The sequence below is a fragment of the Mobula birostris genome, chromosome 12 (genome assembly GCF_030028105.1).
Source record: "Mobula birostris isolate sMobBir1 chromosome 12, sMobBir1.hap1, whole genome shotgun sequence".
Taxonomy (NCBI): Eukaryota; Metazoa; Chordata; class Chondrichthyes; order Myliobatiformes; family Myliobatidae; genus Mobula; species Mobula birostris.
This window is the reverse complement of record NC_092381.1, coordinates 6,102,716-6,125,136: the sequence shown is the minus strand read 5'-3', so window position 1 is coordinate 6,125,136 and position 22,421 is coordinate 6,102,716. Positions and strand designations below refer to the sequence as shown.

Sequence of the window (22,421 nt, the reverse complement as noted above, 5' to 3'; positions counted from 1 at the left end):
CTTTGAGGATTTAACGGGTGTAGTGGATAGAGGGGATCAGATGGACATAATTTACTTGGATTTCCAGAAGGCATTCCATAAGGTGCCATGTAAAGACTTATCCATAAGATAAGGATGCATAGAGTTTTGGGTGATGTATTAGCATGGACAGAGGAATAGGGGACCAATATAAAGCAGAGATTTGGAATACATGGGTGTTACTCTGGTTGGCAATCAGTGGTGAGCGGTGTGCCACAGGGGTGATGCTGGGCCCACAACTGTTCACAATATACATTAATGATCTGGAAGAGGGGACAGAGTGTAGTGTATCTGAGTTTGCCTGTGGCACTGAATTGAGTGGAAAAGTAAATTGTACAGAAGATACAGAGAGTCTGCAGAGGGATATAGATAGGTTAAGTGAGTGGGCAAGGGTCTGGATAATGGAATACAGGTTTCCCCCGCCATCCGAAGGTAGAGCGTTCCTATGAAACGGTTTGTAAGCCGAAATGTCGTAAAGCGAAGAAGCAATTACCATTTAATTATATGGGAAAATTTTGTGAGTGTTCGCAGGCCCAAAAAAAACCTACCAAATCATGCCAAATAACACATAAAACCTAAAATAACAGTAACATATAGTAAAAGCAGGAATAATATGATAAATACACAGCCTATATAAAGTAGAAATACTTTTCCACAATCATTACTGAGCTGTTCGCCAAACCGAAAATCTCACGCAAGCGCTCTCGGCAGAAAATCTCACACAAGCACTGTTGGCATAAACACGCGCAAGCGCTCTCCAGTAACCTTTAAGCTATGAAGCTGCCAAATCATACCAAATAACACGTAAAAATACACAGCCGATATAAGGTAGAAATAATGTATGTACAGTGTAGTATCACTTACTGGAATCGGGAAGACAAGACAGAGCACACTGATGATGGTGTGTTAGGCTGAGTCGTCGGGGGCTGGGGTGGTGCAGTGGCCCCCACCCTCCAGACCGCCGACCGATACATTGCCGCAAAGCATGCAGGGGTCCAGCGGTAGCCGGGAGGCACACAGCACATCTTTAAGAAAAAAGCTGAAATAAATGCTGCCCGACATGTAATTGTCGGCCCAGATCAGTGCCGATTGCCGAGGGGCATGGTGTTTACACAGAGAGTGGAGGGTGCCTAGAATGTGCTGGCTGGGGTGATGGTAAAGGCCGATACAGTAGGGACTTTTAAAAGACGTTTAAGTAGGCACATGAATGTGAGGAAAATGAAAGGATATGGACATTGAGTAGGCCGAAGAGATTAGTTAGGTTGGCCATTGGATTACTAATTTAACTGAAGGTGCTGTACTGTTCTCAGTTCTACGTTCTAATAAATTTGTCAAAGCCTGACTACATACATAAATTTAGCAGATGACTGAGCATTGAATAGCATAACACAGAAGCCTGAATGTATTTACCTGTAGCTGTACACACCCCCATATATCTTTCTGGGATTTTTACTGAAGTTTTAAGAATGCTTTTAATAAATTATTCCTTCAACACAGGATTACCAAGGCAATGAACTTCTGGTAGTCTATGATATCGATTCCATGTACGGACAAAATTTCTACCTTGCACTCAATGAAATGATGAAGGGGATAATCCTGAATGTGAGTAATTTTATTCCGAAGAAACAAAAGGAGGACTCATTCAATACAATTACGTGTGATCTGTGACAACACACTCCAGATATCCTTGTTCCATCTGGCTTGGTAACAGTAACTAGGAAAGGATTATTGAGTTTAAATTATTAATCAGCAAGGAGGCTCAAAAGGGGCAGTGGATAAAAATAGTTGTGTAATTCCTGTATTGAGTTGCTTCTCAAGATAGATAGAGAGGGAGAGACACTCAGAGCGAGGGAGAGAGAGAGTGTGTGAGAGAGAGAGAGAGAGAGACAGAGACAGAGAGACACACACACACAAAGAGAGAGAAACTCAGAGAGAGAGAGAGAGAGACACTAAGCATGAGATAGAGACTCAAAGACAGAGAGAGAGAGAGAGAGAGAGAGAAAGACTTGGGAGGGAGAGACAGGGAGGGCGAAGGAGAGAGCGACTCGGAGAGGGAGAGACTCGAGGAGGGAGAGGGAGAGTGCCTGGGAAGGGAGAGAGAGAGAAAGAAAGACTCAGGAAGGGATGAGAGAGAGAGACTCAGAGTGAGAGAGTCTCGGCGGGTGGAGAGACAGAGAGAGACTCGGTGGGAGACAGAGAAAGAGAAAACAGGCTTTCTGGTCCCACTCATCCATAGTGACCACGGCACCTACCTAAGCCAGTTTCATGGTTTATCCAATTTACTGTATTTTCCCCCCTCTCTCTTCTATTCCCCATTCCAACCTCTTATCTCATTTGCCAATAATCTCCCCTTGGTGCCCCTCCTCCCATGGTCTACTCTCTTCTATCAGATTCCTTCCTCTCCAGACCTTTAACCTTTCCGCCTAACTCCTCCCGGTTTCTCACTTCCTCCCTCACCCAGCTGGCTTCACCAGTCACCCCGCAGCTTCTACTCTCTCCCGTCCCCTACCTGCTTATCCCGGCTTCTTCCCCCTTCCTTTCAAGTCTCGATGAACGGGCTCCACCAGAAACGTGTTCTGTTTATTCATTGCCATCGATGCTACCTGACCTGCTGAGCTCCTCCAGCATTTTGTGTGTGGCTCTGTTGTTGTTGTCTTGCCTTGTTTTGCCGTTGCTGTTGTTGTTTGTGTTGTTCGTGGGCATGCAATGTTGGCGCCGGGATGTGTGCCCTCAGTACATCCTCAGGTTGTGTTGGTCGTTAACTCAAACAAGGCATCTCACGGTTTCAATGTGCACATGGCAAATAAATCAGGATCAGAATCACCAGCACGTGTCCTCAGATTTGTTGTTTTGTGGCAGCACTACATTGTAATAATAATAAAAAAACTAAATTACAGTAAGAAGTATGTATATTTTTAAAAAGTTAAATTAAATAAGTAGAGCAAAAAGAGAAATAAAAGTAGTGAGGTAGTGTTCGTGGTTTCAATATACATTCAGAAATTGGGTTGTGGACAGGAAGAAGCTGTCCTGAATTGCTGACTGTGTGTGTTTCCCAATTTACTCCCAATGCTAGTAACGTATCACTCTCATCCCTATCCCAGTGATCCCCATCTCCTGGATACCCAGTAACTGATAGGTCTCATCGCTATCCCTGAGTCATTCCCATCTCCAGGATTCCCAGTCGCCTCTTGGTCTCATTCCTACCCCTGTCATTCCCATTGCCAGGATTCTCAGTAGCCTATTGCTATCAGCCCTATCACTGAGACATTCCCATCTCCGGATATCCAGTAGCCCATTCCTCTCATCACTATCCCGGAGTCATTCCCATTGCCCGGATTCCCAGTAGCCCATTGGTCTCAGTGCTGTCCCTTAGTCATTCCCATTGTCAGGATTCCCAGTAGCCCATCGCTCTTATCGCTATCCCAGAGTCATTCCCATTGCCAGGATTCCCAGTAGCCTATTGGTCTCAGTGCTGTCCCTCAGTCATTCCCTTCTCCAGGATACCAGACCACAATGGGACCAGTGTTGGATTTTGATGGTTTTAATCCAAGGTTCTTTCGGAAGTCAGGAAAAAGGCACAAAACTTGCTGTTTCCTGATCGTTTTATTAAGCGCCAATAGAACAGAGAAAATTGGAAATGGACCTTAAAAGTAACAGAGGCCAGTAGTGAAAGGGAGAGAAGAAACAAAAGATGGCAGGTTCTCATGGTCAGCTCTTTTTATACCCCATAGATAAGAAACGTTCCATTCAAATTCATAGATAGATACTTATGATTATGAGGACACGGAGTCCCCTGTTATTGCCTTTTATTGCATGCATTAAGAAATGATACAATGTTTTTCCAGAATGATATCACGAAAACACATGACAAACCGAATTAAAAACTAACAAAAACCACATAATTATAACATATAGTTACAACAGTGCAAAGCAAAACTGTAATTTGATAAGAACAGACCATGGGCACAGTAAAAGTCTCAAAGTCTCTCGAAAGTCCCATCATCTCACGCAGACGGTGAACCTCCAGCGCCGCCAACTTGCCGATGCAGCATCCTGGAAGCATCCGACCACAGTCCGACTCCGAGTCCGTTCGAAAACTCCGAGCCACCGACCAGCTCTCTAACACCAAGCACCGAGCACCATCTCTGCCGAGCACTTCGACCCTGGCCCCGGCAATGGGCAATAGGCAAAGCCGAGGATTCGGGGCCTTCCCCTCTGGAGATTCTTGATTGCACAGTAGCAGTGGCAGCGAAGCGGGCATTTCAGAAGTTTCTCCAGATGTTCCTCTGCGCTTCTCACAGCTGTCGCCATCAAATCCGGATTGTGCACGGCATCCCTAGATACACATATCGATATTCATTCGGAACAGCCGCGTGCACTGCATCGCGCCGTCATCTTCTCCTCCCTCTTTTATTGATCCCAAAGGAACTACGGTGTCACAGTAGCATTACAAGTGCACAGATTTACAAATATAGAAAGATTAGAAGAGACGTAAGAAAGAATAAAAAAATAAGTTACCTCAAACAGGAGAGGGTCGTCATTTCCCCAGCTAGGTTGACTCATTATAGAGCCTAATGGCTGAGGGTTAGAATGACCTCATATAGCACTCTTTGGAACAGCACAGTTGTCTATTACTAAAAGTGTTTCTCTGTTCAGCCAAGGTGGTATGCAGAGGGTGAGAAACATTGTCCAGAACTGCCAGGATCTTCTGTAGAGTCCTTTGTTCTACCACAGCCTCCAGTGTGTCCAGATTGACTCCTATAACAGAGCCAGCCTTTCTAATCAGTTTATTGATACTGTTGGCATCACCTGTGTTGATGCCATTGCTCCAGTACATCACCATATAGAAGATGGTACTGGCGACAACAGACTGGTAGAACATGTGAAGGAGAGGCCTGCATACTCCAAAGGATCTCAGTCTGCTCAGGAAGTAGAGGCGACTCTGGCCCTTCTTGTACATAGCCCCTGTGTTGGTGATCCACTCAAGTCTGTCATCCAGGTGCACCCCCAGGTACTTGTAGGTTCTCACCACATCCACGTCCTCACCATCTATAGTAACAGGGAGCTGTGCAGGCTGAGTCTTCCTAAAGTCCGTCACCATCTCCTTTGTCTTACTGATGTTGAGCTGCAGATGGTTCAGCTTGCACCATTCGACAAAGTCCTCAACCAGGGCCCTGTATTCATCCTTCCATCCTTCCTTTATATACCCGACTATTGCTGTCATCAGAGAATTTCTGTAGATGACCTGACCCAGTGTCCCAGCCTTCTCCTTCCCAACCTCCCCCCACCTTCTTTATAGGGCCTCTGCCCCTTCCCTCTACAGTCCTGATGAAGGGTTCCAGCCCGAAACGTCGACTGATCTTTTCCACAGATGCTGCTCGACCTGCTGAGTTCCTCCAGCGTGTTGCCAGTGTTGTGTCTGAAGTCCAAGGTATACAGGGTTTACAGAATGGGAGCCAATACAATCCCCTGTGGGGCCCCAGTGCTGTTTATAGCCATGTGACACACAACTCTGAAGCTGCACGAACTGTGGTCTGCCAGACAGGTAGTCCATTATCCAGGATACATTGGAAGTGCCAATCTGCATTGAATGGAGCTTTTCCCCCAGCAATGAGGGCTGCATGGTATTGAAGGCACTTGAGAAATCAAAACATGATTTTCACAGTGCTGACCTGCTTATCCAAATGGGAGTAGGCTCTGTTCAGTGGATAGATGACAGCATTACCACTCCAGTGTGCTCTTCATAGGCAAACGTCAGGGGATTGAAGGCTGATATGACCGGGGATAGGAGGTAAGCCAGGCCCAGCCTTTTAGGGTCTTCATGATGTTTGAGGTCAGGGCCACTGGACAGTAGTCATTCAGGTCTTTCGGTTGGCCCTTCTTGGGTGCTGGTACCACACTTGATGCTTTCCATTCAGTTGGCCTGCTGCGTTCACCAGCAACTCTTATGTGTGTTGCTTGAAATTCCAGTATCTGCATACTGTGACCACTAGAAAATATACTATACAGTCACATGTATATAAGTAGTTATAAAAAATATTAACAGGCAAGAATTGTTAAACTGCAAAAATGATGACAATTAAACAGTCACCCAACACCAGTCAGGACACGCAGTGGGCTGAAGGGCCTGTTTCTAAGCTGTATCTCTCTGACTCAATCTCCTGACCTTTCAAAATGGCATGGGTAGGGCAGCACAGTAGTGTAGATAGATAGATAGATAGATATACTTTATTGATCCCGAGGGAAATTGGGTTTCATTACAGCCGCACCAACCAAGAATTGAGCATAGATATAGCAATACAAAAACCACAAACAAAAACCAAAAACGGTTAGCAGTTAGCACAACCACTTTACAGCATCCACGATGACTGATTGGAATTCAGTTCCCGCTGCTGTCAATAAGGGGTTTGTATGTTTTCTTAGTGACAGGTTCTCTGGTTTCCTCTCACAGTCCAAAGATAGACCAGTTAGTTACCTTGTTTCGAAGTAATCGAGTTGCTTTACCTCTTTCTCAAAGTAACCTTCCATAATTGACAATCAGTCTGAGCGAATTTTGTTCACTGCTGGAAACACCAGTGTTTACCGGGTGGCATGGTAGTATGGTGTTTAGTGCTACATTTTACAACACCAGCAACTGAGGCTCGGTTACCACTGGTTTCCATAAGGAGCTTATGTTCTCCAAGTGACTGTGTGGGTTTCCTCCCACATCCCAGAGATGTATAGTTAGAGTCAGCGAGTTGTGGGCGTGTCACGGTGACGCGGGAAGTGTGGCGACACCTGTGCCACCACAATCCTTGGACCATGTTGGTCACTGACACAAAGTGATGCATTTCGCTGCTTCGAAGCACAAAGCTAATCATAAAAAGTATGCAAAAAAATACATCACCTGAAAGGAACTGATTCCAGATCTTGGTCTCTCTCTTGCAGTCTTTCGAGGCCACTGAGAATCAAAATCCAGACTTCGAGGTGGTGATTGAAACTAAAAGAAGGCCGTGGATTGACCTGGGCAGCGGCATTGAAATCGAAGAGGAAAAGTTTGAAGAATCTCCAACTAAGGTCACAGCTGATATCTATGTGCATATTTACTGGGATGGAGAACGGCCAATCTAAAATGCCTGGGCTTTTGTTATCTTGGCCAACCTCATTATCTGCACCAGTGCAAGCTGGTTCCCTTAGGTTGTCACAGCTGGGTAGGGGGAGGAGGGGGTTTGGGGGGGTGGGGATGGGGATGAGCTCCTCAAATAGCCCCTGACAACCAAGTTCAGCTCCTGGCCTTTACGTGTGGCCTAGCTACCAAGCCCAGTGGATCCATTTCTACTGACAGGAGAAGAGGCAAAGGTGGGTTACCGGCGCCTCAAAACCAGTCGCTTCAGGCAGACGGGGCTCGTCAGCCATGGTTGGCAGCTCATCTAGGAGAAGGAAAACTTTGATCTCAAACCTCTGCTGCCTTTCAGCTATACCCACTCATGGGGAAGGTTTTGGGAGGAAGCCCCAAGGGGAGGATGCGGAGCTGGAGTCCCTAAGGCAGTCCCATGTTGAGTTTAACGCTGACTGGCAACTCTTGTGATGTAGGAAGTAGTCTATTTTGTTATATGTATTGAGGTACAGTGAAAAGCTTCTCTTGTATACAGTTTACGTAGATCAGATCATTACACAGCAGAACAAGGTAAAACAACAGGATTCCCAATAAATCTGCAGCTACAGACAGTACAATGCAGTAAAATGCAAGATTATAATCATGCAGGATGTGAGTTCAAGAATCCAAGAGTCCCTGAATCAAAATCTGATGGTGGAGGAGAAGAAGCTGTTTCCCAAATAACTGCAAGGCCGTGATGAAGTAGATCAGGAAATCAAGAGTTCATCTTTGGTGTAAGAGAGGCTTGTTCAAGAGTCTCATGACAGTAGAATGGAGGCTAATCTTGGGCCTGCTGGCACGTGATCTCAAGCTTTCGTACCTTCTGCCTCACGGGAGACGGGGGAAGAGAGAATGGCTAGGATGGGTAGGGCCTTTGATTATGCTGCCTGAGGCTGGATTATAAATGTCAGATCTGCATCTAGATAGAGAAGCAGCAATATAAATCAGATCAGATTTATCATCACTGACCTAGATGGTGTGAAATTTGTCGTTTTGTGGTAGAAGTACATCATGAAGGCGTTGAGTTACGAGAACAGGTAAACTGTGGAAAAATGGGATAATGAGGTGGTGTTCATGGATTCATGGACCATTCAGAAATGTAATGATGGTGGTGAATGAGCTGTTCCTAAAACGTTGCGTGTGGATCTTCCTCTTCCCTGATGGTAGTAATGAGAAGAAGGCATGTTCCAGATGGTAAGAGTCCTTTGTGATGGGTGCCGCCTTATTGAGACATCACCGACTGAAGAAATTCTCAATGGTGGGAAGGGTCATGCCTATGATGATATTCATGCTGTCTCCGAAATCCATTCATGTCATTACAGCTGAAATTCGTGGTGTCACGCGTCCGTCGGCAGTTTGGGGCTCCAGTGACCTTGTCTGACTGGAACGTTGCTGATGCCAGGGACAGCTACGTGGAGTGCACATCCTATCAGGACAAGAGCTTCAGCATCAGAAAGCTGGAGCGGGACATTGGGATTCAGGCGGTGCCGAAATTGTGGGAAAGCAGCACACAGACTAAATGGTGAGTGGTTACGGGCTGTTCACGAACACATCGCTAGCCATGACTCTCACACGGTGGAGTGCGGAGCGTCTAAGCTGTAGTGGAGTTGTGTGTTTTTCTGATTGGACAATCAGTAGCCCAGGTAACCTGGGACAGATATGGGCAAACTAACACAATAACCGAGGTAACCTTGGGTAGCTACAAGGTCAATGACTCAGTAGGTTATTGAGAGCCGTTCTGAGTCTCATATCTACAGAAAGATGAGCTGACAATGGAGAGAGTCCAGAAGTGGTTCACAAGAATGATCCCAGGAATGAAAGGGTTAATAGGTGAGGTGCGTTTGATGGCCCTGGGCCTGCACTCGCAGGAGTTTAGGAGAATGGGGGGAGGGGGTAATTTCATGGAAACCTATCAAATATTGAAAGTATAGAGTCGATATTTCCCAGAGGAGGGTAGTCTAGGACCAGAGGGCATTTCGAGCATCATGAACAGCTTTGGGCCCCTTTTCGAAGAAAGGATGTGCTGGCATTGGGGAGAGTCCTGAGGAGGTTCACGCGAATGATCCAGGGAATGAAAGGGTTAATGTATGAGGGGCGTTTGATGACTCTAGCCCTGTACTCACACAGTTTAGAAGAACGGGGAGGGGGGTTCTCATTGAAACCTGCCAAGGCTGTGTGTGTTGCCCCCTCCCACCGATCTAACCCTGTACACTTGTGACTGGGTGACCCAGCACAGCTCCAGTGCCACACTCAAGGCTGCTGATGACACCGTTCCTATTTCCCTCTCTCACTTCATCTCCTTACCTGCCCATCACCTCCCTCTTCCCCTTCTTCCATGGCCTTCTGTCCTCTCCTATCAGGTCCCCCCTCCAAGCCTCATCCAGGAGGGCCGGTGAAAGGGGGGCAGTTTCTGGACACAAATTACTCTGCAGATGCTGGGGTCAAAGCAACACTCACAGCACGCTGGAGGAACTCAGCAGGTCGGGCAGCATCCGTGGAAACGATCGGTCGACGTTTCGGGCCGGAACCCTTCATCAGGACTGAAGAGGAAAGGGACAGAGGTCCTATAAAGAAGGTGGGGTGAGGGTGGGACGGAGAAGGCTGGTAGGTTCCAGGTGAAAAACCAGTAAGGGGAAAGATAAACGGGTAGGGGAGGGGAGCGGGGAGGTGATAGGCAGGAAAGGTGAGGAAGGAATAGGGGAAAACACAATAGGTAGTAGAAGAAGGTGGGACCACGAGGGAGGTGATAGGCAGCTGGGGGAGGGGGCAGAGTGACATAGGGATAGGGGAAGGGAGAGGGAGGGAATTACCGGAAGTTGGAGAATTCTATGTTCATACCAAGGAACTGGAGACTACCTAGACGGTATATGAGGTGTTGTAAGGGGCAGTTAGAAAATAGAAACCATAGAAAAACTACAGCACAGAAACATTTAATTCCACATCCTATTCCCATTCTGACATGTCTATCCACGGCCTCCTCTACTGTAAAGATGAAGCCACACTCAGGTTGGAGGAACAACACCTTATATTCCGTCTGGGTAGCCTCCAACCTGATGGCATGAACATCGACTTCTCTAACTTCCGCTAGGCCCCACCTCCCCCTCGTACCCCATCTGTTACTTATTTTTATGCACACATTCTTTCTCTCACTCTCCTTTTTCTCCTTCTGTCCCTCTGAAGTTACGGAGAATAATATGTCGGACCCGGAGGCTGGTGGGGTGGTAGGTGAGGACCAGGGGAACACTATTCCTAGTGGGGTGGCGGGAGGATGGAGTGAGAGCAGATGGACATGAAATGGGGGAGATGCGTTTAAGAGCAGAGTTGATAGTGGAGGAAGGGAAGCCCCTTTCTTTAAAAAAGGAAGACATCTCCCTCGTCCTAGAATGAAAAGCCTCATCCTGAGAGCAGATGCGGCGGAGACGGAGGAATTGCGAGAAAGGGATGGCGTTTTTGCAAGAGACAGGGTGAGAAGAGGAATAGTCCAGATAGCTGTGAGAGTCAGTAGGCTTATAGTAGACATCAGTGGATAAGCTGTCTCCAGAGACAGAGACAGAAAGATCTAGAAAGGGGAGGGAGGTGTCGGAAATGGACCAGGTAAACTTGAGGGCAGGGTGAAAGTTGGAGGCAAAGTTAATAAAGTCAACGAGTTCTGCATGCGTGCAGGAAGCAGCGCCAATGCAGTCGTCGATGTAGCGAAGGAAAAGTGGGGGACAGATACCAGAATAGGCACGGAACATAGATTGTTCCACAAACCCAACAAAAAGGCAGGCATAGCTAGGACCCATACGGGTGCCCATAGCTACACCTTTAGTTTGGAGGAAGTGGGAGGAGCCAAAGGAGAAATTATTAAGAGTAAGGACTAATTCCGCTAGACGGAGCAGAGTGGTGGCAGAGGGGAACTGATTAGGTCTGGAATCCAAAAAGAGGCGTAGAGCTTTGAGACCTTCCTGATGCGGGATGGGAGTATATAAGGACTGGACATCCATGGTGAAAATAAAGCGGTGGGGGCCAGGGAACTTAAAATCATCGAAAAGTTTAAGAGCATGAGAAGTGTCACGAACATAGATCGGAAGGGATTGAACAGGGGGTGATAAAACAGTGTCGAGGTATGCAGAAACGAGTTCGGTGGGGCAGGAGCAAGCTGAGACAATAGGTCGGCCAGGACAGGCAGGTTTGTGGATCTTGGGTAGTAGGTAGAAACAGGAAGTGCGGGGTGTGGGAACTATAAGGTTGGTAGCAGTGGATGGGAGATCCCCTGAGCGGATGAAGTCGGTGATGGTGTGGGAGACAATGGCCTGGTGCTCCTTAGTGGGGTCACGATCGAGGGGTAAATAAGAGGAGGTATCCGCGAGTTGTCGCTGTGCCTCGGCAAGGTAGAGGTCAGTACGCCAGACTACAACAGCACCCCCCTTATCGGCGGGTTTAATAATAAGGTTAGGATTAGTGCGGAGGGAGTGGAGAGCAGAGCGTTCCGAAGGAGTGAGGTTGGAATGGGGACAAGGTGCGGTGAAGTCGAGACGGTTGATGTCCCGTCGGCAATTAGTGATAAAGAGATCCAGAGCAGGCAGAAGACCAGAGCGGGGTGTCCATGAAGAAGAGGAGGGTTGAAGACGGGAGAAGGGGTCATCGGTGGGGGTGGAAGAGTCCTTGCCGAAGAAGTAGGCTCGGAGACGGAGACGGCGGAAGAAAAGTTCCGCATCGTGGCGAACACGGAACTCGCTGAGGTGTGGGCGAAGGGGGACAAACGTGAGGCCCTTACTGAGAACAGAGCGTTCTGCCTCCGACAGTTGAAGGTCGGAGGGGATGGTAAAGACCCGGCACGGATGAGAGCTGGGATCAGAGGGGGGAGGGGGGAGGCTGGGGGTGTCAATGGAGAGGGGAGGGTTGGGGTGAGAGGAAGATGGAGCCTCTGAGGGCCCAGGAGTTGACGGTGGGATCTGAGGGAGACGGAGCTGCGGAGTGGTGGTGGGGGAAGGGGAGACAGGAGTTAGAACAGCAGCACATAAAGACCCAGCCTGGAGTTCAAGGCTGGCGTCGCAGTTGGTGGTTGCGCATTTACCACCTCGTCTGGCGGCTCATTCCACACTCCCACCACTATCTGTGTGAAGAAGCCCCCCCCCCAATGTTCCCTTTAAACTCTTCCCCCCTCACCCTAAACCCATGTCCTCTGGTTTTCTTCTCCCCTTGCCTCAGTGGAAGAAGCCTGCTTGCATTCACTCTATCTATACCCATGATAATTTTACATACCTCTATCAAAGCTCCCCTCATTCTTCTACGCTCCAGGGAATAAAGTCCTAACCTATTCAACCTTTCTCTGTAACTGAGTTTCTCAAGACCCGGTAACATCCTTGTTACTGGAAGTTTGAGAAGTTTATGCCATCAGGTTGGAGGCTACCCAGACTGAATACAAGTGTTGTTCCTCCAACCTGAGTGCGGCCTCATTGCAGCAGTAGAGGAGGGCGTGGACTGACATACCAGAACAGGAATGGGAAGTAGAATTGAAATGAGTGGCCACACAGAGATCCTGCTTTTTCTGGCGGACTGCTCAGCAAAGCAGTCTCCCAGCCCATGTCGGGTCTCACCGATATAGAGGAGGCCACACCAGGAACAACAGACACAGTAGATGACCCCATCAGACTCCCAGGTGAAGTGTCACCTCACCTGGAAGGACTGCTTGGGGTCCTGAATGAGGGAGGAGGTGTAGGAGCAGGTGTAGCACTTGTTCCGCTTGCAGGGTAAGTGCCAGGAGGGAGACCAGTGGGAAGGGTGAATGGACAAGGGAGTCCATTCATTCAATGGATATGGTGGAAGTTGCAGAGAATTATGTGCTGGGAATGGAGGCTAGTGGGTGATAGGTGAGGACAAGATGAACCCTATCCCTGGGGTGAGGGCAGCGTTGATGGTGGAGGAAAGGAAGCCCCTTTCTTTGAAGAAGGACATCTCAGTAGTTCTGGAATTGAAAGCCTCATCCTGAGAGTAGATGCAACAGAGATGGAGGAACTGAACGAAGAGGATGCCATTTTTACAAGCGACAAGGTGTGAAGAGGTATAGTCCAGATAGCTGTGAGAGACAGTGGGTTTATATAAGAAAAAATGTATCAGTAGATAGATTGTCTTCAGAGATGGAGACAGAGAGATTAAGAAATGGGAGGGAGGTGCTGAAAATGGATCAAGTAAATTTGAGGGCAGGGTGGAATTTGGAAGCAAAATTGATGAAGTGGATGGGCTCAGCATAGATACAGGAAGCAACACCAATACAGTTGTCGATGTAGCATAGGAAGAGTTGGGGAGCGATGCCGGTGTAGGCTTGGAATGTAGACAGTTCCATGTCACCTGCAAAAAGGCAGTAATAGCTGGCACCCATGCAGGTGCCCGTGGCTACACCTTTGGTTTGAAGGAACTGGGAGGAGCCAAAGGAGAAGTTATTGAGCGTGAGGACCAGTTCCGCCAGACAGAGGAGAGAGGTGGTGGAGGGGAACAGGCTGGGTCTGTTGTCCAAAGGAGTGGAGAGCTTTAAGGCCCTACTGATGGAGGCTGGAGGTTTATAGAGTCTGGACATCCTCAGTGAAAATGAGACAATCGGGGCCAGGGAACGCTGCCATAGAAAAAATCAGGAGCATGTGAGGTGTCACGGATGTAGTCACTGGGGAGGTAAAACAGAGTTGAGTCATACAGAGATAAGTTTGGTGGGGCAGCGACAAGCACAAACAATGGGTTTGTCAGGACAGGCAGAGGTTTGTCAGGACCCTAACCACCAGATTCAGGAATAGTTATCACCATTCAACCACCAGGCTCTTAAACCAGAGGTGATAACTTCACTCACCCCATCACTGAACTGTTCCCACAACCTAGGGATTCGTTTTCAATGACTGTATCTCATGTATTTGATATTTATTGCTTATTTTTTGTTTTATTTTCTCATTTTGTATTCGTACATGCATGTTTACTTGTCCTATGGGGTGCAATCTTTCATTAATTCTACTGTGTTTCTTGTATTTACTGTGAATGGCCACAAGGAAATGAATCTCAGGGATGTATATGAAGATTGAGAATAAACTTACTTTGAATATTGAAAGGCCATGGTAGAGTGGACATGGTGGGGCAGCCAAGGACCAGAGGGCACAGCCTCAGAATAGAAGAACATCCCTTTAGAGTGGAGATGAGGAGGAATTCATTGGGTGAATTCATTGCCACAGACAGTTGTGGAGACTAAGATATTGGGTGCATTTAAAGTGGATGTTGATAGGTTGTTGATTGGTCAGGGTGTCAAAAGTTACAGGGAGAAGGCAGGAGAATGGGGTCGAGAGTGATGGTAAATCAGACATGATGGAATGACACAGACTCGATGGGCTGAATGGCCTAATTCTACTACGTTTTAATGTCTAGCCAAGGCAACCTGAAGCAGCTAGAGGATAACAGATACAGGAACTAGTAGGTAGGAGGTCTAACCCAGGAAGCTGCTGCACGCTCCATCGGACTCGCTGGAAAATGGATAAAAATGCATTCCAGACGGTGGAGAGGATGCAGCGTTAGACGCAGGAACAGAGTTACCCATCTACCATCTGAAATTTGCGCTCGGGGTGTGACCACCTCACTAAAAGCCTCACCTCTAGGGGTCTCAGTTCCAGCTCCTTTCAGAAGGTGACTCATTGTTCACCGTTTGATAAAGGTAGCTCAGGCACGATGAGTTGAAACCTTCTCCTGTTCAATCATTCCACAAGACATTTCTCTCTCAACATTTAATAGAAATTTGGATAGGTCCGTACAAAGATGAGAGGGGTATGGAGGGTATGGTCCGGGTGTAGGTCAATGGGATTAGATTAATAGTTTGGCATGGACTAGATGGGCCAAAGGGCCTTTGTGCAGCAGTGTTCTATGTCTCTATGACTCTGAGACAGAGCAGTAGGTGATGCAAAGGATTGTATTTGTGTTTTCTTCTCGTACAAACTATTATCCATTACTTTTCCAGGACCTACCCAAGGAATGCCTGTACCCAGTACACACCCAGAGAATTCACCGCAGAGGAGAAGGAGCAGCTCCTGAAATCTGAAGCCCTCACCAACTTCATCAACTCCGTGGCCTCGAGGTTCCTTTCTTTTATCTTTGTTCATAGGACATAGAAATCACCAGCATTCATTGCCACCCCTAACAGCCCCAAACCTGACTTAGGACATAGAACAGTACAGCACAGGAAAGGCCCTTCAGCCCACAGTGCTGTGCTGAACCAATTAAATTAGTAATCAAATGGCCAGCTAAACTAATCCCTTCTGCCTTCACAATGTCCACGTTTCATCATCTTCCTCACATTCATGAGCCTATCTAAATATCCCTGAAAAGCCTCTAATGTATCGGCCTCCACTACCATCCTAGGCAGCGCGTTCCAAGCACCCACAACTCTTTTCATTTAACTGCGTAAGACAACAATAACAACAACTTGCCCTTCACATCTCCTTTGAAATCACCTCTCTTACCTTCAATGCATGCCCTCTGGTATCAGACATTTCAACCCTGGGAAAAATACTCACTGTCTACTCTATCTATGGCTCTCATAGTTTTATAAACCTCTATCAGATCTCCCCTCAGCCTCCCCACCGCTCCAGAGAAAAGAACGCAGGTTTATCCAACTTCTCCTCTTCTTATAACACATACCCTCCAGGCAGCATCCTGGTAAACCTCTTCTTTACCCTGTCCAAAGCCTCGACCTCCTTCCTATAATGGGCAACCAGAACTGTTTGCAATACTACTTTGGAACTCAGTGCCTCGACTGATAAAGACAAGCAAGCCGTAGTCCTTCTTAACCACCCGATCAACCTGTGTAGGTTCTTTCAGGAAGCTGTGAACTTGGAGCCCAAGATTCCTCTGCTCATGGAAGACCGACTGGGGCCTGTCAGGGGATAGTTTAATGCTGACCACAGGGTTTGAAGTCACATATAAGATCAGTTTATTATTATCATGTGTACTGGGGTAGAGTGTAAAAGCTTTCTTTTGCCATGTCATCCACACAAATCATTTCATCACATCCGTACACGAGGTGGGTTAAACAACAGAGAATGCAGAATAAAGTGTTACTGTTACAGAGAAAATGCAGTGCAGATAGACAATAGGAGCAAGATCATAACGAGGTAGATTGTGAGGTCAAGAGCTCATCTTAATGTCATCGCCATTATGGGCCATGCCATGGCATGGGTGATTATGGTCTTTCCAGGATCATGGTCATTCTTGGCAAATTTTTTGCCAGAAGTGGTTTGCTGTTGTCTTCTGGACAGTGTCTTTACAAGGCGGGTGACCCCAGCCATTATCAATACTCTTCAGAGATTGTCTGTCTGGCATCAGTGGTCACATAACCAGGCACCTCATACCTCTTTCGGGAGTATCTTGACCCCACCATCCTACATCTTATTGTACTGGAGAAAAATTCAGTAGTTTTATAACGCCTGGTGATGCATGCTTTCAGGCTTTTGTATCTTCTGCCCGGTGGGAGAGGGGAGAAGGGAGAACGTCTGGGGTGAGTGCTGGCCTTGATTATGCTGGCTGCTTCACTGAGGCACCGTAAAGTGCAGACAGAGTATAAACTGGATAAACCAGACCAAGTAATGACATTGGCGAAGCGTGGGGGGTTTTAATGACAATCATAGTTGACATTACAAACTATTTTTTAATTACAGTTGTGTTAAGTTAAATTAATTAATTAAATTCACAAGCTCTTTTCCCAAGTCTTCCAAGTCTACAGAAGTTGATGACCGTGTCTACCTGGAGTCACAGAGGGGCTTCTGTGCCGGAAGGTCAACTGTTAACATGATCTTCTCTCTCTGCCAACTCCCGGAGAAGTGCGGAGAACATAAAAACCCTCCCTATGTTGCATTTATTGATCTCACCGAGGCATTTGACTTGGTCAGCAGAGATGGGCTTTTCAGATCTTCTGTAAAGTGGGCTGCCTGCTGAGACTATAGAGCATGATCAAATCCTTCCACAACAACATGAAGGGGTCAGTGCAGTCCCGCAGCAGCTCTTTGGAGCTCTTTACCATGAGTAGTGGTGCTATGCGAGGCCGTTCTCACCCCAGCGCTGTTCAGGATCCTCTTTGCCTTTCTCCCGAGGCAGCATTTGACACGGTGACAGAGGGGATCAACCTCCACACTAGATCAGACAGCAGGCTTTTTACCCTCGCCACCTAAGAGCCAAAACGAAAGTGCGCGAGTCTGCGATCAACCCATGCTCCGCGGCACTTCCAGAGCTTGATGTTTCGCCTCTCCAAGGCCTGCAAGGAATTTGGTCGGACTATCAGCCAGAAAAAGACGAACATCTTGGGACAAGCCGTGGAGGCACCCCCAGTCATTACCACTGATAACTACAAACTGGATGTTGTTCATCAGTTCTCATACCTGGGGTCCAACGTCAGTGACAAACTCTCCTCGGATGCAGAAATCGACAAGGCTGCGACAGCTCTTGCCTGCCTCGCCACAGGAGTCTGGGAGAACTGCAAACTCCCAGTCAAAACAAAGATGGCAGTGTACAACACTTGTGTCACCTGTACGCTGCTGGTCAACAGCGAGACCTGGACAACATGCACTAAACAGGCGAGAAGGCCCAAACCTTCCACTTAAGGAGGCTTTGTCACCCCGGGACATCTCCTGCGGAGTCAGGGGACCCAGTGCTGAGGTTCTCTCTCGAGTCGGCCTCCCCAGTGCCTACACCCTGCTCAGGCAGTGTAGGCTGGGCCATGTCTGCCGTGTGTCTAAACCCTGCTCAGGTAGTGTAGGCTGGGCCATGTCTGCCCTGTGTCTACACCCTGCTCAGGCAGTGTAGGCTGGGCCATGTCTGCCATATGTCTACATCCTGCTCAGGTAGTGTAGGCTGGACTACGTCTGCCGTGTGTCTACACCCTGCTCAGGTAGTGTAGGCTGGGCCACGTCTGCCGTGTGTCTACACCCTGCTCAGGTAGTGTAGGCTGGGCCATGTCTGCCGTGTGTCTACACCCTGCTCAGGTAGTGTAGGCTGGGCCATGTCTGCCGTGTGTCTACACCCTGCTCAGGTAGTGTCGGCTGGGCCATGTCTGCCGTGTGTCTACACCCTGCTCAGGTAGTGTAGTCTGGGCCATGTCTGCCGTGTGTCTACTCCCTGCTCAGGTAGTGTAGTCTGGGCCATGTCTGCCGTATGTCTACACCCTGCTCAGGTAGCGTAGGCTGAACCATGTCTGCCACATGCAGGATGGTCGCATCCTGTACAGTGACCTGGCTTCAGGTCAGAGAACCACTGGCTGCCCACACACTACAAGGACGTCTGCAAGCTGGAAATCAGCGTTGAGTCCTGGGAGGAGCTTGCAGCCGACCACACCAGATAGAGAAGCATCTTGAAATAACACCTTAAATTAGACAAAGAAAAACAAATGGGCCAATAGAAAGATGCATCTCCAGCTGAGACTACTTGTAGATGTGACATTTGTAACAGACACTGCCCTTCTCACATTGGTCTCGTCAGCCACAGACTGATCTGCATCAGTAACGTATTGTAGATAGCTAAGGACACAATATCCATGGTCGACCTCAAACAACGGAGGGCCACGCAAGGATTTAATTAAATTAACATAAATTCCCCTGTTGCTAGGATTGGAAGTGATCTGCTATTTGCTCAGGGTACTAGTGCAGTAACAACTACTGCATTGCTGTTTCCCATTGATACAGGTTTTGTATTCGGCTGAGAATTAGGTCAGGTGTCTTGTTGGAGGTTCCACCTCCAGTCACTGCTAACAGCAGCTCTCTCTCTATCTTCCACACTACCTGTCCTATAGGAATTGGTTTATTGCCACATGTGGTGGGTAAGGTGGAGATATATCTCTACGAAAGGAGGTATAAGGCTCTCCCTCCCTCTGCTAGCCTACAGGTCACCCTTGGGCAAGGTGTAGCACCTGCTTAGCCCCCCGATCAGGGTCATGTGAAGCCATGAGAGCAGGTGGTGGATGGTCGTATGAGCAGTTGGTGCATATTGCAAGTCCCAGTTATGCGACTACTGACACCAGGCAGACCATCTCTGAAGAGTATTCATAATGGGTGTGGTCACCTGTCTTGTAAAGACGCTGCGCAGAAGAAGGCAATGCCAAATCACTTCTGTAGAAACATTTGTCAAGAAACAGTCTTGGTCAGGAGACAAAGATCATCCATGTCATGGCATGGCACATGATGATGATGTGGAGTGAAAAGCTTGCCTGGCATACTGTTCATACAAAGCAAATTATTACACAGTGCTCAGGTAGAACAAGATAAAACAATAACAGAGTGCAGAATAAAGTGTAACGGTTACAGAGATAGGACAACGCAGTCACACAATAAGGTACAAGGTCACAACAAAGTAGATTATGAGGCCAGGAGTCCTTATTGTACAAGGGGACTGTTCAATAGTCTTAATACAGCGGGATGGAAGCTGTCCTCGAGCCTGGTGGTACGTGCTTTCAGGCTTTTGTGTCTTCTGCCTGTGGGAGTGGAGAGATGAGAAAACAAGCAAATACAAATTCCTGTGGTTATCTCTTGATTGTTTATTTCAATTGTCCCTGGAGCAATAATATTTCATCCTAGAGATCACCAGATATTTGGCATCCTCTTGGTAGAATGTAGAGGGTAAATTTGACTTCTAAGTTCCAAGGTACATTTATTATCAAAGTATGTATGCAGTATACACCCTGGGATTCGTCTTTCCACAGACGAAGAAACACCACAGAGCCCGCTCAAAGAAATCATCGAACACCCAAAGCGCAAAAAGAACAAATTGTGCAAACAGCAAAGAGCAAGCAAATAACTCACAGAGTATTAAACATCGGACCGTAGAGTCCCCAACATGATCCAGGAGTGATGAATGACAGCCACTGAGTCCATTCCGTGATCAGCAAAAACCAACCCCGAGCTTCACCACAATTCCAACGGTTAGACCAGTGATTCTCAATGGGGAATGGGAATGTGTCCTAAGGGGGCATGAGGGGAAATGAAAGTCATCAAGGGGCATACGAGATTCCTGGGGGGGGGGGAATGCAGTGCGGAGCACCCTGATTTGAGGCATGATACCTGACCAACCGGTACTGGAGCAGGCACTTCCAAAAAAAGGGTGAGGCACTGGAACCCAGGAAGAACCATAGTTCTGCAGGTGGTGAGCACTTATCATCACAATGTGTCTGAAACTCGGCAATCTCATCCCACCTTACCAACCAGACAGACATTATTGGTGATGCATAAATTAGCAAACAGGGTGTCCAATATTTCCCCTTGACTTGTGGCATGGAATGAGTTCATGCAATTCAACAGTTGGTAAGTCAAGTATATCCTCTCAACTTTCTCTACAGACATGTCATGCAATGATACAGCCTTGGCCAGAACTAAACAGTGAAATAGTGACCTTGGCTTCATATGTGTGGATCAAGAACTATCTTTAGGATTATAAGACCGGATGTGATTGATCAATTGTTGTTACTGGAATAAAGGTGGCTTGCTGAACACCAGCTCTATCCCGACTAACATCCAGATTCCAATCTGAATCTTTGTCAACATAAGTTTTGCTGTTGTGATCGTCTTCATCTTCGCCTCACTGTTCTATTTCTGTGCCACTACCATCGTTTCATCCATTTCAGCTCGCTGTCGTCGTCAGCATCCGATAGGCATTCCCAGGTTGTGATAATTTTTTACGTTTGTTTGCTTCACACTGAAGTGCGTTGGCTGTCAAAAGGCTGCTGCTTAAAAAATTTCATTGATTTTTTTGATGCTGTGGTTGATTTTTTTTGCTCAAAGTTGACAAGAGCTTGGGAAGCAAGATTGAATTTCTATGTGGAGATGTGGCATGCTTAGCCAGTCTGTATGACAAAATGATCATTCTAAATATGAAACTGCATGGTGAGAATTTCAATTTAATCCAGGCAAAAAGTGTAGTGTCCCCTTTTATCGGAAGATTGTAAATATATACCATAAGCAAAATATTGGGAGACGAATGTTCTCACAGTTTTTCTGCATGGGAAGTACAGCACTCTCTTTCACAGACAGTGATTTTCAGGAGTACTGCTTACACCTGCAGTCACTGAAGAAGGATTTTCAGAATCGATTCAATGATTTGAACGATCTGGAAATTCTGGACTGTGTAATTGAACCATTTCTTTGCAAGGTGGAAAAACAGGAAGAAATTATCAAAATTCAGAATGATGAAGCAAAAATGCTTTTCAAAAATGTTGGCTTTTGTGGTTTGGCTACACTGTCATACAAAGTTTCCCCATCTTTGGAGACGCGCCAAACTGCTCTTCATTGCATTTCCGTCTTCCTACTTTGTTGAAACAGGCTTCACTGCAGTGAATCACATACTCACAAAAACAGAAACTGCCTGGACATTGTTATGTGTGGGGAATTAAGGCTTTTGGTGTCATAACTTGAACCAGATATTTCAACTCTTGCTAAAAACCATCAAGCTCAAGGCTCACATTGATATTGAAACAGCTGTATAGTGCACAGGTACTATGTAAGCTAGGTTTGAAGACAAATAAATATTTAAGGCATAATCATTTTCCTCATGTTATCATATGGTAGACATGTTTTTACACTGTAAAGTATATTGTGCCCAAAAGGGGCATTGGCAAGTATGAGAGTGCTTTAGGGAGGCTTTGGGCTGAAAAAAGGTTGGGGGCACTCGGTTAGACTCTGAAGCCAGACTTGTGTTCATTAGGGTAACCAGAAAAGTTTGATTGAGATGTGGAGAATTTCAAGAATTCTTAAAGTGTATAGAGAGGTGATTGTTCCACTGTCATTGCTGCCATCAAGGAGGAGATACAAGAACTTAAAGACACACCAGGAACAAACCCCGCCATTCAGAGGGTACGCATTCAATGTGAGGGGTAAGTTACTTACACAGAGGGTGGTGGTAGAGGCAGATACATTTACAAATCCCATTTCCAGAAAAGTTGGGATATTTTCCAAAATGCAGTAAAAACAAAAATCTGTGATATGTTAATTCACGTGAACCTTTATTTAACTGACAAAAGTACAAAGAAAAGATTTGCAGTAGTTGTACTGACCAACTTAATTGTATTTTGTAAATATACACAAGTTTAGAATTTGATGGCTGCAACATACTCAACAAAAGTTGGGACAGAGGCATGTTTACCATTGTGTTACGTCACCTTTCCTTTTAATAACACTTTTTAATCGTTTTGGAACTGAGGATACTAATTGTAGTAGATTTGCAATTGGAAATTTTGTCCATTCTTGCTTGATATAAGACTTCAGCTGCTCAACAGTCCGTGGTC

General features: G+C 46.9%; 1 protein-coding gene across 2 annotated transcripts in view; it reads left to right on the top strand.

Moving 5' to 3' along the window:
- Positions 1-22,421, top strand: part of dnai3 (dynein axonemal intermediate chain 3) — a 120,865-nt gene that overhangs the window by 24,330 nt on the left and 74,114 nt on the right. For both annotated transcript variants that reach the window (XM_072274572.1, XM_072274571.1), the window contains exons 4-7: positions 1,516-1,620; positions 6,946-7,074; positions 8,476-8,675; positions 15,123-15,239. In XM_072274572.1, the coding sequence (XP_072130673.1) occupies positions 1,516-1,620; positions 6,946-7,074; positions 8,476-8,675; positions 15,123-15,239 (551 nt within the window). The remainder of the gene's footprint in view (positions 1-1,515; positions 1,621-6,945; positions 7,075-8,475; positions 8,676-15,122; positions 15,240-22,421) is intronic.